The following is a 15,024-nucleotide window of genomic DNA, read 5'->3' on the forward strand; positions in this document are numbered from 1 at the left end:
AAAACATCTTCCTTGCCGCTTCCCCGGGCGTCTCGGGCCCCCTCGACCCGTTGCCGGCCCGTGGCCCGCGGGGAGCAAGCGCCGTCCGCTTGGGCAAAGGGCGCCGGCCCCTTTTGGGCATTTTCACGCATCGTTCGAGGCCTCCGCGATACTGTTGTGCCCGCGCGGACTTTGGCGCGTCCTTCAGCAGGAAAAAGACTTGGACCTGATTGTGCGCTTTAGCGAGCGCTGTTGGAAAAGAAGGAAGCTATTTTGGACGTGGGAACATATACGCCTTGACGTATTTTTTTTCAGCGGCGCCCGAAACGTCTGGGTTGTCCTTCGACAAAACGGTGAAAACGTGTCTTTGCCTGTCAAAATCTCGCCATCGGTCGCTCCCCACCTCCCGTTTGCAAGCCTTCGGAAGGGACGGCGGCGGCGCATATTGAACAATCTATGCGACGTTAGTCTTTGGATCTCGCTACGCTTTTCCCGTGCCGAAAAAGCCCGAGGAGTCAGTCCAAATTCCCCCCGGCGGTCGAGACCATTGAGGCGCCTTTATTATTTCTAAATCTGTACAAAAGGTTGGGCGCACAAAGCCAAATTTAAAGGAAAGTGATCTCCGTCTCCAAATTGTGAAAAAAGTCCTCTTGCAGCTCCAAGTCCAGCTGCTCCATCCTCCAGAAGGCCGCGAGGCCTTTCTGACCTGACGAGAGAAGCGAGAAGCGAGGGAGGACCCCGTGGCGGCGCCGGCACAAGAGAGCGCGCTCGGCGACCGGAGGCGCAAGTACCGAAAGAGAGGACGGCCTCCTCGGCGGCGTTGCGAACGTCTTCGTCGGGGCACCTGCGAAGTTGCGCCATGTGCTCCGCGCTCTCGGCGGCCTGCGAACGAGGCAAAAGGAAGCCATGCCGTGCGACGGACGGGAGGGCCGATGCGCCGCCGCCCGCTCACCGCCAGGCATTTGAGCGCGAGGCAAGAGTCGCGCTGGATGACCACGTCGCTGCTCCTCAAACTCTCCGTGTAGTAGACCAGGGCCTGCGCACACGTTGGGTTGGAGGCGCGCGTTAGAGGGGGGCCGGCCGCGGATCCGGGGACCCTCCGATTTGCTATGAAGACGCGGAGGGAGAAAGACCAAAAAGGAGAGGGGCCGCATATTTCAACGTGGCCGGATGATCTCCGGGCTCCCAGAGCGACGTCGACGTCGACGTAGCGGGCAGAATGGATGGAATGCGTTGTCATCGCCTCGCTTCCCCGCCGCGCCGAGGCCTTTGCCGAGGCCTTTGCCGAGGCCTTTGCCGAGGCTTTTGCCGAGGCCTTTGCCGAGGCCTTTGCGAGATCGAGGTCGTCTCGGGCCGCGGGACGGGCGCTCGCGAGACGCGGAGTAAGGCGCCGTCGGCCTCGTCGGCCTCGTCGGCCTCGCCGCCGACTACGCGGTGAAGGCGAGGCGCGTTTATTGGGCCGCGGTGCTTTGGCGTTTGCCCTTTTCCTGCTTTTGATTCAATTCGGTTCTGGCCGGCTGCTCTAATGGTTGTTTGTCACACGCGAGCCACCGTACCCTGGGACGCGTTCGCTGTCGCTAAAGCTAACCGCCGGGATTCGCGTTTGCGCAGCGTTCTTCCCCGCGCGGCTATTTGGGCGAAACAAGTGCCCCGCCCATCCAGTGTCATCCTGGACTCGCGCAGAGAAAACAAGCGCGTCTCTACAGCCGACGAGAACTTCTTTTGCTGCTGCTTCTCCTCGTCCGGCTGTCAAACTGGTTTGAGCTCGGCCGCTATTAGCAGATTCGATTTGTGCCTTTGTATCGTTTTCAATGTTTTCCTTTGAGACTCCAGTCCATCCGGCACTGCGGTCTCTGCTATCACAACACCTCATTCAAACTGCTGATTAGCCATCAGCAAAGAGCTTGAAAAGGATCCTAATCATTTGGACGGGGCGTGTTTGAGAGAGAAGCTTCTATCACGTGGAGGACTGCAGTCGCGCACCTGCGCGTGAGCTCACAGGTGTCAAACTGCAGTCCTCGACAGCGGCAGCCTTCTCTTCTCGTCAGGTGCTTAGAATCATTAGAAGCCTTTTTTTTGAGGAACCGAATCATTTCATTTTTGTATAAAAATTGCCGGTAAATGACTACATCTGCAGCCTCGCCGCATGCCAATGGGGGCGGGGGGCGGCGGGGGGGGCGTACCCGGGCTCTGAAGGCGGCGCAAGCGGAAGCCCTTTTCAGGCAGCAGGCGGCGGCCCGGCACACCCTGCGGTCGGCGTCGGCCAGGAGGGCCGCCATGGCCTGCAGCGTGCGGCCCAGCGGGAGGAGGCGGGCCACGTCCCGCGACCTCATCTTGCTCAGCGCGGCCCCGCGTTTGGGACCCTTCACGGCCGACAGGAAGCGCTCTGAAAGGTGAGGGCGCCGGTCGGTCCGTTGCCGGTTTGGCGGGGCGGGCGGGCGGGACGCACCTTCCTTGGAGAGGCGGCTCACGTGCTGGCCCGGCGCCGAAATCTCCCATCGGCTCAGGTAAACCGACAGCTGGAAGACGCTGACTCGTTCGGCGGCGCACGGAGGCTGCGGGGGCCACAGCGCCGCCCCGCTGGCCGCCTGCACCTGCCGCAAGACTGCGCGGAACACTGTACACACATCAAAGACGCCTTGCCTTACACCTTGACGAGCGTCAGACACGCGGCGGCGTGAAGCGCGCGGGCGCTTTTAGGGACCCTCGTTCATCTCGACCTTTTTCCGGGAGCTCGGGCTGCTTGGCTTTGGCTTTAGCTTTAATTTTGCGCGAGTAGTGTCTCCGGAGCGCGTCGACAAAGTTGTCCGAGGGGCAGCAGAACGGAGACGAAGCGGCGCCTCGCACGCACTCGGCCCAGAACGGCAAAACCTCTCCGCTCCTCTGATCTTCAGGAAGCACTGGACACCACAACAAGGCGATTGACGGAGCGTCCATCCATCCATCCGGCCCATCCGTCCACCGGACCAACCGACAAAGCATCCATCCCAACACTGGCAAAACCTCGGGATCCGCACGCCTGTCCGACCGACAGAGCGGTCCAACAGCCAAACCTTTGTCCCGCCCACCCAAAAACAAGCAAGCGAGCCAGCTAGCAAGCGACCGTTAAGATCCATCCGCTCAGCAGACCAACCCAAAGCATCCCGGCAACGCCACGAGCGGTCGCGCGGCCCGACAAGCGAGCGTCCGGGCCGCCCGCCCGCCCGCTCGCTCGGACGAGCGGCGGCTTATCGCGTCGCGCGGCCGTCCGGTGCACTGACGCTCTCGGACGGAGATGTCGTCCGTCCCCTCCAGCAGCAAGCGGCCGATTCTGTCCAGGACGTCCGCTTGTCGAGAGACGTCCTCCAGGAGATGGGCGCGACTTAAACCGAAGTGGGTCCTCTGCAGCATCTGACGGGAAGCGGCAGCGCGTCACTGGAACGTCCGTCCCGAGCCGCGAGCCGTCGCTACCTCCAGTAGGATGCAGCATGCGTCCAGGTGTGTCTCCAGAGCCTGGTCCAGGCCCGGGTGGCCGCAGGTCAGCGCCGCCGGCTCCTCCCGCCAGAGCGGGCCGGCTTTCCCCGCGCTGTCGTCGGCACCGAGGTCAGGCGCGGCGACGGCCCCGCGAGACGCGCGGCGTCCAAACTCACCCGTCCAGACGGCAAGCGTCGTCATCGCCGTCGTGCGACAGGAAGTCAAAGCTGCAGAGAACCTCCTCCACGGCCGAGGCCTCGTCCCACCGCGGCGTTCTCATCAGGGACAAGTCGTTCTGAGGCGAGGCGTGGAAGGCCGGCCGTTTTCGAACCCGGGCCACTCTCGCCAGTTGGAGCCGGCCTCACCTTGAGGATGGTCTTGAGGCGGTCCACCCTCTGCTTCAGCGCCCCAAGCGGGCTCTGGCAATTCGGCGCCGTCCGCAGGTTTCTCTCAAGCTCGGCCAGAAGCGCGGCCAGACGCGGGCTCCGTGCCCGCCGCCCTCCGCCTTCCTCATCGGAGGCGTCCCCGGGGACGCGCTGTCCTTGAGGGAAGGCGTTCGCCAAAGCTCCCGTTTCCCGGCCCTTGAACGGGACGCCGCTGTTAAGGCGCGCAAAATTCAAAGCCAATTCCAGTCGGGGTGGCAAACGAAAAAGGGAGGTCGACAAACTTTGCGCTCGTCGGCCTCCTCGGAAGCTCCTGCGCCGTTGTCCTGGTTGTCTTTGAGTAGGTCGGGGGTACTGGACCTGCATTTGACAAATATTAGTATCGTTATTATTATTACCTTGTGCACATCGGGCGGGCAATCCATTGTTTGCCCCATTCAGAGTCTCTGGACTCTGGCTAGTGCAGTTTACAGTGGGCGGAGGGAGCTTTTCATTCAAAGGAAACTGCGAACTCCTCCAAAGTCACATTCAGAAGCCTTTTGGGAACCGAGGGAAGTAGGCAGAAAGGGCCAGAGCGCTTGGTATGGAAGTTGTCACCTGCGAAGATCCACGCGCGAGGAAGGAGGCGCAAAGGTTGCTCCCCAGGCCTCCCGCTCCTCGTCCTCTTCCTCGGGGCCCAGCTTCCTCATTCCGCCGACTTTGTCCTCCGCGTCCTCCCCCAGGGAAAGTTGAGGGTGACTCCCCGCCACGCTACTGCTGCGTGGACGGAAGGCTCACTCGAAGGACGGACGCACGAAAGGGTAGAAGGCAATCGTTGCTCGATAGGCCCAAAAGAAGCATGAGGGGCGGATGAGACAAGGCAGATTGGATGAACGATAGACAAGGAGCGACCGGAGGGATGAGAGGGCGAGCTGGGAGATTTGGATGAAAATGGGTGGGGAGACAGGAGCGAAGCGAGGCAGGATCATGGGATAAAAAGTGCGGCCGGGCAGGCCGATGATGAAAGGGTGGCAAAAGAGGCGGATGGCCCGCGAGAAAGGACGGCGCCGGAGACGGTCGCAAGCGCTTTACCCGGGTGACGTCTTGGCCTGCGACGTGACGGACGAGCGCGACGGGTAGCTCGACAGAGACGCGCCCCTGTCTCGCCCGCTTTTCGTCATCCGGAGAGGGACCGAGGCTCCGCCCCCCCCGCCGTCCTGCGGCTCTCGAACCATCGACTAGAGGGCAATAATCCAAATTGAAGCCCGTCCTCAAGATCTCTCGACAGTCAAGCCTAGCTACGTCCAGCTAACTACTTATTCACGGAATGGAGCTTCTGGCTTCCAAGCTACCCGCCCGGCCGCCTAAAAGGCGACTGAGCAACCCGGCCGGCTATCGGGCTAGCCGCTGTACCTACCTCGTCGTTCCCTTCCTCCTCGACGGCCAATTTTCCTACCTCTCGCTTTGAGGCAACCGATCCGCGTCTACATCTGCTCGGTGTCCCTCACGCTCACCAGGAAGTATTTTTCCGAGAAAGACGGCGTACTGGGTGCGGTCCAACTTTGCACTGACGTCTTTCTGCTCCACCCTGATGCTCTGCTGCTGGACAAAAGTCCCAACTTGTCACCGCTGTCCAACGGACTAGACACACAAAGGCACAAAACGGGATTCAGACTTGTTGTTTTGATGGCGGCGGCGGCGGCGGCGGCGCCGTGTCCCGCTCACTTCCAGGTAACCTCCAGCTGTAGCTTGATGGTCCCCAGCTGGGTGATGTCCACCACCAGGAGTTGGGGGGTTGCCGCAAAGAAGTGTGCACTAGCACAGGTCACCGTGCCCACCAGCTGCCAGCCCAGACCCTTGGCCTCCGACACCTGAGCGAGAAAGGACTCCACTTCGGCGCCGGCCGTCGGCCTTCTCCAAACTTGGCCGTCCGTCAAGTGTAAGGTTTTTGTTCTTAGTTTTTGCGAGGTCAGACGCGGTCACTGCATATTTCTGTCTGACGACTTGTTTCGAGATCGGCGCGGATCTTCGTGCGCGCGCCCGGGGTTCCGTGCGAGATTATCGGAGCGCGTCGACCGAAACGCTTGATTGCCGAGAGTTTGCGGCAGGTCCCGTTTGAAAATGTGTGCCCGCTGTCCTGCCTTTGTTGAATTCCGCACACCGGCGGGAGAAGGTGGGGCGAGAGCAAACGAGCGGCATTTGAAACGATGTCGACGGGGAAGAGTCGATTGATTTGAAGCGCGGGTTTTGTGTCGCGACCGCGGTAACGGAAGGACTCCATTTTTAGAGTGAGACCCGGGCGGCCAAAGGCGGGAGGACTCGTCGGCTAAGTTGTGACAAGTCCTGCCGTCAACACTCTCCGCCAAGCGGGGGACCCCACCTTGATCTCAAAGTTGTGCTTGATGTGCGGGAGAAAAAGCATCTCCTCTTGGTCCCAGGACTGGACGTCGTCGCTCTGGATGCGGCCTCGGATCCTCCAGCGCTGACGGCCCAGCTGCAGAACAACCTTAGCCCGCAAGTGAAGGTGATCGCGCAACAATTACACGGAGTCAACGACCAGGCGGGACGAGAACAGGCTGGAAAGTGGGCAAAGTTAGTCGTCGGGGAAACGAGTAGCGTTTAGGCGGGTAGGCGCGCCGGGGAAGCTCACCTCGTACTGGTCTCCGGGACATAGCCGGGCAAAGCCGATGAGACCTCGGGAGAGGAAAAAGGTTGCCAATGATCCCGGCCGCCGTCCGGTGTCAAACGCTGCCGGCGTCCGCCCTCCCCCGCGCCTACCTTTCATCTTGACGTGAAGTTCTCCCAGAAGTCCCTCCAGCTCTCCCTCCATGGCTGACATGTCCTGCGGAGAGAAGGCGAGCCGTGTCAGCCGGGAAGGGCACCTAATTAAACGGCAGGAGCGGTCCTTTGATCGCGCGGCGCAGCGGATGCTCAGACGGACTAACCGCGGGACGTCCCGACAAATACGCGTGCCGGGAAACTCTTCAGAAGAGTCCCCGGCGTGTTTGCAAAGGAGACGAAGGATCGCTTGGCGCTAAGAACCTGCGCGCTGTGCCTGTGGCTGCGTCCCAGTTCCAGGAGGCTCTCCCTGGACTCTCTGGTGGAGGGCGCCAGCGAGAAGGCTCTCTTCATGTTGACGGCTCCCTGGCAGAGTCGCCACTGGACGCAGTAGTTCTCGTAGAGCTCGTCCACCTGCCGTCAAGGTTATCGGGGTGGGGCTCCAGAGGGCTCGCCGGCCCGGCGTCCGACCGGACCGCCGTATTCGCGAGCGACCGAGCGCGCGTGCCTTGAAAGGGCGGGCCGGACCGGACCTGCCGACGGAGCGCTCCGGCTCGACATCGAGCAGCGGCGAACGGAGCATTTGCTCCCGAAAGCTTTGGCGAGCTCAACGCCGGCAGTCTTTATCGGGACTTGGAAGCGGGACCGTTGCCCACAGAGCCGCGCTGCACTACTGTTTTGTTGCCACGCCATTCTAATTTCCAATGTATACCGCGCGCTCCTTTTATTGGCGGGCGGGGCGTCCAACGGACGCCCGTCGCGCCTCCGTTTGCTCTCGGAAGACGGTCGTCCTCTCACGGGCGCAGACGTCGTCGTCAAGCCGCGATGATTGCGCCCGACTCGACTGCGGCCGCGGAGATGACGTATGCCTGCGAGCATCGTTGCAGGTGCTCTTTTTATGCGTTACGCGTTGCCGTTCTGCGCGGGTCCAAGTCGTGACTTTATTCCATTGACGATTGTCTGACTCGGAAATAACTTTTTTTTTTTTTTTTTTTTAGAAAATCGCCACATCCGACCCACGCTTGCGATCACCTTGCTGATTTGGAATTCCAACTTTCGGATAAACCTCTCCTGAACTCGAATCTCCTGCAGGAGCAAAGAATGAAATGGGCTTTTCGCTTTGTTCCCAGAGGCATGAAGCGCGGCGTGGCTCACCTTGTCAAGGTCGTACTGGAAGCCCTGAAAAGGCAGAAAAGGCCGAGTGTTAGGTTCTCTTCATTCAACAACCTTCTGCACCGCTGAGCTGAAGTGAAATTTCCTTCTCGCCTTCGGGCAGCCCCGGTACAGAACCCAAACTCGTTTTGTCAAATACCAAAGGACGCGCGGGGTCATCTTGGCCACGTCTCATTTCCCGAACCCTCCGCCCAACGATGTATAGCGTTGTTGTGAGCTCACCAGTCTAGAGTTTCTTTTCGTTTCTCGCTGGCGCGAGGACAGGAAGTCCATCTCCGTCTGGTGGCGCTGCACGTGCTCCCTGCGCGCACATGCAGTACACACACGCACACGCGCAGCACACTAAGGGTATGTATTTTCACACTTCGGATGTCCAAGCTCAGTTTCCAGATATCCGATTTCAGACATTAAATGTCTGACCCGAGAGCATTTGCGTCCTTGACCATCAAACCTTACATCTCAGAGTTCGGTTTTCACATCTCTGACTTTGGACAGCAGGCCTTAGACTTCACATTTCAGTTCAGATCACGAGACCTCGGAACCCGGGCCTCGGTCGTCGCATCTGAGATAACGGAGCTCACGTTTTACACGTGGACTTCGGTCCTCAGTCATCTGTTCCTCAAATGTTAGATGTAGACCGAAATCTTCCGTCCTTCCACTGTACCGCCGATGTCGCACTTTAACCGATAGAGCGGACGCGTACGAAGCCGGTCCCGCAGTCCCGAGAATTTGAGCTAACCGTCGAGGAGAAAGAAAGCCGGGACACGTGCAGGATACGGGCTCTCGAGGACAGGGTTTGGACACCCCCGCAATAGAGCTTTGTCATGGAATTTTCGAGCTCAGAATTCAGATATCAATCCTCGGGATTATCTGTTATATCTGTTTTCCGACATCACACTCTCTGAGCTTGCATTTCAAGGCCGAGGCCCCGAAGATCAACCTTCGGACCCCGAAGATCTCAGGACTCGATTCTCAGACAAACTTCAGAAAATGGAACGCGACCAGGGTTGAAGCTACCTAAGGCCTTTGCGTAGCGCCCCGAAGACGCCATCCACGTCTTCTGGCTGCAGGGACCACAATGATCCAAATCCTCTCCTGGAAGACAAAGGCGCCCTCGGAGTTGTTCTTTCCGATACGGCGTTGGCCCGCAAAGAGTTCCGAGCGGAAGAGGGCCTGGAACGACAGGAAAAGTATTCGTTTCCATTTTGTCCGAAGAAAAGCTGACAGTGCGCCTGATACAGCGCATCATCCGCCATTTTTCATTTTTGGAAAAAAAAATCATTGCAAAGAAAAAAATCGACAAACCGTTTTCAAATGGACAGAACAGTATGTTTGAAGAAAATTCTATTCTTTGAAACTTTGTATTGGTCTTGGCATTGATCTAAACAGTCTTTTAACGTCATCGAGAGGTACGGTATTTTTTTCCAATTCCTCAACTAGCACTTTCCACATAGCATCTTTACTATTCATTTCTGATCGCCTACGAAGAAAGTTGAACATACTTATCCGATTGTTTAGTTTTGAATCCCTCTAGCGCAACTCCATTTAGTGGATGCATGTCGCAAGCCCAGCCGCTACTGTGGCTTCTATTCTTTGCGCCTTCGAAACGGTTTTCAAACAGACCGTTGGTTGACGGAGCGCGGAAAATACGGTACCCGAAGATTCAAGGAGGGTTCAGTAACCAAGCGTTTGTACTCTCCTTTTATTTTTTTGCCGTCGGCCTGGCGCTTACGGTCGCGGCACTCACCTCCGTCGTCCCGTCAGAGAGCCGAAAGCGGTGAAGGAGCGACTCCGACGGACGGGATTCCCATCGGAGGGCGAGTGGAATCGCAGCTTGACCGACATCCTGAAAGCAGGAATCGTGGATGTCAGGCGTCCTGTTTCCTGTTTCCCCATCCCTCGGCGCGCATGCCTGACCCTAAAAGGACTATCGGCGACCTAGCCGTACTGGACCTAGACTAGACCCAGACCGTACTCACTCAAGCCGCCGCCGATCAAACGCACGAATGCAAAATGAGACCGCTTGCGCGGCTTCAAAGGCCACGCCCCTTACAGTCACACAGAAACAGTTCAGCCCTTTGTATTCTCTTTTATGATGTTTCACGTGTTGCGGGGGGAATCGTCATCAACTTGACACACAAGAATGTGGGAAGAAAGAACGGACGGCTCCGCTTTTGGGCCCCTCGCTCAAATATAAGTTGAAGAAGAAAGATGCCGGGGGAAAAAAGGTGTCGACGAAAGAGGCGGAAATGATTTTGCCTTTTGACTGACTGCGGCTTTAATGGTCCGGTCCACGCCCGCAATCGACAATGGATGACCTCAGATCTGAGGATAAAATCCTCAGACTTAGTCCGCCTACGTCAGAACCGCCGCAGAACTTAGGCTTCAAATATTAGACCCCGATTCTCTGACTTCACTCAGACATTCCCCCTTAGACCCGAGAGTGGGAATTAAAAATGCACCCACCCAAGTCAGATCTCAGATCACAAACTTGGGGCCTCTGACCCTTGACTTTGGACTTCAGAGTTGGGACTTCCAGTCTCATACTCCCGAAAACAGATTAGACCAGACCTCAGATACCCAGTCTGGGATCAGGCTCCACATCCTAGACTTGGGCTGTCGTACTTCAGACGTAGATTTCACACCCCAGACCTTAAATTTCACGTATCAGACTTCACAATGTCAGACTTTGTCTCGGACCTCAGACATTCTTCTCGAGACGTTGGGATTCAAGTAGTTAATGCCAGATATCACCCCCAACACATCAGACGCCTCGGATTGCAAAGTTCGCCCGTCAAAGTCAGGTTTCGGCTCTGGGGTCACAAACCTCGGGCTCTCCGACCTTTGACTTTGGACTTCAGGCTGACAGTCACGAGACTGTCAGCCTGAAGTCCCGCGACTACAGATGTTAGACTCGGGGCCTCAGACGGCAGCTGCTTTTTTACCTCCAAATATCCCACCTCGCCTCCGGAGCTCAACTCTCCCAGATATACGTAGTTTCGAAGGCGTAGCTGACCTCGTTTCTATATTTTTCTCTTCTGTTGAATGACTCGCCTCCGTCTCTCTCACACATACCACTGAGTCATCTTCGAGCGCGTTTCCTCCTTTTGTTGTCCCGCTGCGGACTTCCCTCTCGCTTCCACTCCTAAGTGGAGATGTTGCTCCAAATACGTGTTGAGGATTTCTCCGCGTTCTTTCGGGATCCGCGCCAGCCGGACTCCCTGAAGGCTGCCCGGAGGTTAGAAATGACTCACGCTCCCCGGGGGCGCCAACTATGCCACGCGCACACACACAAAAAGGCAGGCAAATGTGGATTTGTTCAGGAAATGTATTTTCTGACCTTCCAAGCTACACGTTGCCATCCAAATCATTCCTTGTGCTGAATTGGCATTTTGATGACAAAAAGGAAATGTCACTGCAGCCTCGCAGCATTACTTGGCCTTGCCACGACATCGTACGCCGCCGTTGAAACCACTGGTGCGGATGGAGTATTGCGGCGAGAACTCATTCGCTGCCATTGACGGAGATAGACGCGAAAGGTTTCTTTTCACTGGCTTGGAGTTAAAAAGCTTCTATTTGATCCCGGCGTGAGTGCGACAACGCTTGCGGCGGCGCGGGTTACATGTCGCTGCACGCGCCGCCCGTTATCTTAACTCAGCTATCTGTGGCCGACAGACGCGCCGCGCACGCCCGCCCGCCCGCCCACCAGAAAAAGACGCACGCGCACGGCGCGCTGCAAGGCGGCTTTGCCCAAGCGTACGCAAACACATCCGGTGTACGTGCATCCCATTCCTATTACAGTGTAGCTTTCCATCCAAAGTGGCAACGCAAAGCGTGGAAAATTGCTGACGCCACCCTTGGGCTCTAATCACAACAAACGATTTTGGAGGGACGGGGATGCCGGAGATGCGCTACGTGCTATCTATCCACCATGAGGTCAACCCCCAAAAGTTCAAGTGGTAGATGGCTGGCACGGAGAAAGTTGAAGATGATTCGATACAAGCGCAGTTGGAGCGAGGTCGGAGTCTTGAGAGCGCAGGTGTCAAACTCAAAGCCCGGGCGCCGAATCCGGCCCGCCGCACCGTTTCGCGCGGCCCGCCAGATGCCGATGACCACTTCAAGTTTCTGACTACGTTTTCTTCAACTTCAAAAAGTTTCTTTTGGGCGAGACAACAAGCTGGTTGTCGTCACCTTTGGAAGACTTTTTACTGGCTTCTGATGTGAAAATGAGGTGACCATCACCCTTCAAATGCATTCATTGAATCGAATTCCTCCGTCCAACAACACACGATGATTTGTATTCATATGAAAAGCGCGGAAAGACTTACTTGGGTTTTGCTTCAAGTAGAATTTAGCAAGAAGCGACTCGGTCCCGGGTCCAAGCTGGCTTAATTCCCTAGCCGAGAGGTTCCATGCAGGGGGGGACTATTGGGGCGCTCCTCCGCCTGTGTGGCGTCCGCATGCCGCGCGCGTTTTTGCACGCGTGCGGGTGTGCGAGCTGCTGATAGCGCCTTTGGGAGCAGGACGTCACTTGCGTCTCTCGCCTCGGCAAGTCCCGCTCTGCTTGTCCCCCTCCTCGCGCCCTAACTGTCTTCGACCCTTCGCCTCGGTTTTCTGCGCCTCTTTTTGCCAACTTGTCGTCCGACTGTTGCCGGCCCTCCTGCCCGCCTGCCTGCCTGCCTCACTTTGGATTTTTTTTTTTTTTTGCGGCCTCAGCGCTGCTCCTTTTCCTGCCTCCTTTGTTTACTTTTCCTTTGCTTCAACTTCCCCTCCTCTCTCCCTTCCTCTGCCTGCCCTCTGCCCCCCCCCCATACTACATCTGGACTTGTGCAAAATTGTATACACACCCCTACACACGTAAGCGTTGACATACACGACCGTGACACATGTGCGTCTAAATACCGAGCATACCAGTACAAAGTACAGACAACGCATGTATATTGCATACGAAATGCACAATATGCACCCAGAGTACTAGCTGGAGTCCAAATGGCTTTTTGGTGTTATTTCTGGAATGTTCTGTGCAGGCTTAATTGGATCCATATGTGTGTTTTGCCTCTTTTCCTGCAAATTGTTGGATCAACAATTATACGGAGGGGGACAGCTTATATTTTTTGCTGGTCCGACATTCGTCAGTGCCCCGCCCCTTTCTGTCCTCGGCGGTATTAGCAAAATACAAAAGATTAGATCGAAACTGAGTACGATCTTGTGGAAAAGTGGACGAGTTACATGTGAAAAATAAGAAATATTGTATGTATATGCATCCGTGTGCCTATGAATATATAGGAATTACTGTACGTTGGGAGTTTATATTATGCCGACATCTAAAAAGAGGAGTGTGACTCGTTCTGTTTTGTGATGTGAAACAATATCTGAGTAAATAGAACACAAGTAGGACTAGATACGTTTTACACTCCTTCCTACTTCCTTTTGAACATTTAAACCGCTGAACGCAATGCGTTTATTTGCTGTTTCCTGTTTTTCGTTCTCAAAATCGAAGATGTAAACAAACATTAGAATGAATTCATTACAAATTTTCTCTGAAATTGCTCGTTACTTTGGCATTGTTCCAAGACACAATGCATCATAAACGTCTGTAAAAACGTCGTCATCTTATAAGTTGAGGCGCAGCGTTGACAGACAGCAAATGGAAACGGTTGAACACATTTCAAAATGAAGTCAAAAGTATGTCGAAGTCTCGATACATGGCGCGGTTGGTCACGTTGAACGAACTCATCGTCACAGTTGTTGTGCTATGACGCCCCCTATTGGTATTTGGGGCCTGAAGGAGAAGGGAAACATGCGCGTAAATCATTTCGAAATACGATCAAAAATACGACCGGACAAAATGGGGGGACAAACAGGATGCCTTGGAAAAAAAAAGACAAATCCTCCCATCATCAGATGACAACTGCCAAATATGCCAAATAAAAGTAGGCTTAGTTATGTTTAAAGCGGAATCAAAAATGGACAGATAACACGCCACACTTAGTACCAGTGCAGCTAATCAGGTGCTTTGTGGGTTTTTTTTTTTTTTATGAGGCGCGACAAAGGAGTTCAGCATCGGTTGCCATGGCAACTGCATCAGACCGGCTCGCCTGAGCCAACATGGCTGTCCAAGGTGACATGTGTGTATGTGTATGCGCTTTCATGCGTGTGTTGGCCACGTCTTCATTTTTCGGATTTCCGCCCGCAAAAACGAGGCTTTGGTGGTACTTCAACTTTTTCATATAACTTGTTTCTTGTGCCGCTACACGAGTACGCGATGGGATTCTCACAATACATTTGTGAGTGATGGAGATGACCTTGGGGTCAAAGGTAAACTAAAAACTAACGCCAAGGTGCGCGCCTACCTGCGGCAGCTGGCCAACCGGGCGCGCTTTTTGGGAGCTGGGGCGCGGGGCGGGGCAGGGGCATTTTGGTCCCTCCGCCGCCTCAGACATCCTGCCGACCGGAGTCAACTTTTCTTTTTTTTTGGGTGGATGTGGATCCCACCAGTGATGCACTCCTCTTCCTCCTCCCCCACTTTTCGTGCTGCCCTCCTCCTCCTCCTCCTCCTCCTCCCCATCACTCCCTCCCTCCCCGCCCGCCCGCTCATTTTTTATGCATTTTTCCTAACTGTCATGGCGATTTTGTGTCCTTGGAAATAAGCAGCGGCGGCGGCGGCGGTTTTTGGCGTTCGCGGGGCCGAGGGACGCGGACGCGTCGCCGGACTGAGCCGAGTGAGGGAGCGTGGCTTCGGCCGTCGGAGCAGGTGAGCGCCGTCGCCGTGCTGGCCGGCCGGCCGGCCGACCGACCGGCCGGTGAGCCGGCCGGGCTTCGTTCGTCGACGTCGCCGCCCCGGGCGGACACTTTGTTTTTTTTTTTCTCCCTCGGAGTTCCACACGTGTATGGGGGAGGAGGCGGCGGCGGCGCGGCGGCGGCGCAGGCTGCATTCAGCGCCGCGCTGCGGGGACTCGACGGGGCTAGCAAAGCCGCCGAGCTAGGCGGCTAACGCGGCAGAAGCTAAACACAAGCGGGCGAGGGTCTCGTCTTTCCGCGCCCGCCTCGCTCTCATTTTCCGCCTAAATGCCCGGCGCCTCCTCGCCCAGCTCCTTCCACCGGGGACCGGCGCCCCACCGGCGGCGTAGTCGCACGCCGAGGCGGGCGAGCCGAGCGTTAGCCGCCGCGTCGGCTAACATCCCCTCCGAGCCCCCCCGAGCGATGTGGAAACTAGCTAGCTAGCTCGCTAGCCTCCTAGCGAGCGAGCGAGCGAGCGAGCGAACGAGCTTCTTATCAG

At 56.6% G+C, this 15,024-nt stretch overlaps 2 protein-coding genes across 15 annotated transcripts in view; one reads left to right on the forward strand and one right to left on the reverse strand.

Moving 5' to 3' along the window:
- Nucleotides 1-494: 494 nt before the first annotated feature.
- Nucleotides 495-12,404, reverse strand: ripor3 (RIPOR family member 3). Of its 12 annotated transcripts, none has more exons than XM_088422640.1 (25): nt 12,074-12,404; nt 10,821-11,017; nt 9,493-9,591; nt 8,763-8,918; nt 7,968-8,046; nt 7,728-7,751; nt 7,605-7,658; nt 6,837-6,986; nt 6,573-6,636; nt 6,445-6,488; nt 6,175-6,300; nt 5,520-5,665; nt 5,309-5,435; nt 4,887-5,032; nt 4,413-4,571; nt 4,100-4,175; nt 3,798-4,013; nt 3,609-3,727; nt 3,430-3,544; nt 3,240-3,369; nt 2,700-2,879; nt 2,429-2,596; nt 2,163-2,365; nt 771-1,015; nt 495-685 (listed from the first exon to the last, which is right to left on the reverse strand). In XM_088422640.1, exons 2-25 carry the CDS (start codon nt 10,829-10,831, stop codon nt 547-549), a joined length of 2,976 nt encoding a protein of 991 aa, XP_088278766.1. In that variant the 5' UTR covers nt 10,832-11,017; nt 12,074-12,404; the 3' UTR covers nt 495-546. The 12 variants fall into 12 exon arrangements, with proteins under 12 accessions (XP_088278766.1, XP_088278768.1, XP_088278767.1 ...); XM_088422642.1 differs by lacking the exon at nt 12,074-12,404 and adding an exon at nt 11,086-11,424 and having other exon boundaries at nt 10,821-10,966; XM_088422641.1 differs by lacking the exon at nt 12,074-12,404 and adding an exon at nt 11,086-11,424 and having other exon boundaries at nt 10,821-10,973.
- A 1,898-nt stretch (nt 12,405-14,302) lies between these two features.
- The window catches only part of chd6 (chromodomain helicase DNA binding protein 6), a 28,313-nt gene continuing 27,591 nt past the window's right edge, over nt 14,303-15,024 (forward strand). For all 3 annotated transcript variants that reach the window (XM_088422700.1, XM_088422702.1, XM_088422701.1), the window contains exon 1: nt 14,303-14,499. The gene's annotated coding sequence lies outside the window, so the exon portion shown is untranslated. The remainder of the gene's footprint in view (nt 14,500-15,024) is intronic.

Source organism: Hippichthys cyanospilos, chromosome 9 (genome assembly GCF_059441005.1).
Source record: "Hippichthys cyanospilos isolate Australia breed blue-spotted pipefish chromosome 9, RoL_Hcya_1.0, whole genome shotgun sequence".
Classification (NCBI taxonomy): domain Eukaryota; kingdom Metazoa; phylum Chordata; class Actinopteri; order Syngnathiformes; family Syngnathidae; genus Hippichthys; species Hippichthys cyanospilos.

Excerpts from the sequence above, each read along its gene's own strand:
- ripor3 (XM_088422639.1), bottom strand. The coding sequence starts at position 9,641 with ATGGGGAAACAGGAAACAGGACGCCTGACATCCACGATTCCTGCTTTC. Across the intron at positions 2,880-3,239 it reads CGACATCTCCGTCCGAGAGC|TGCTTCCTGAAGATCAGAGG; the intron begins GTCAGTGCACCG and ends TGTGGTGTCCAG. Across the intron at positions 2,597-2,699 it reads GCCCGAGCTCCCGGAAAAAG|TGTTCCGCGCAGTCTTGCGG; the intron begins GTCGAGATGAAC and ends ATGTGTGTACAG.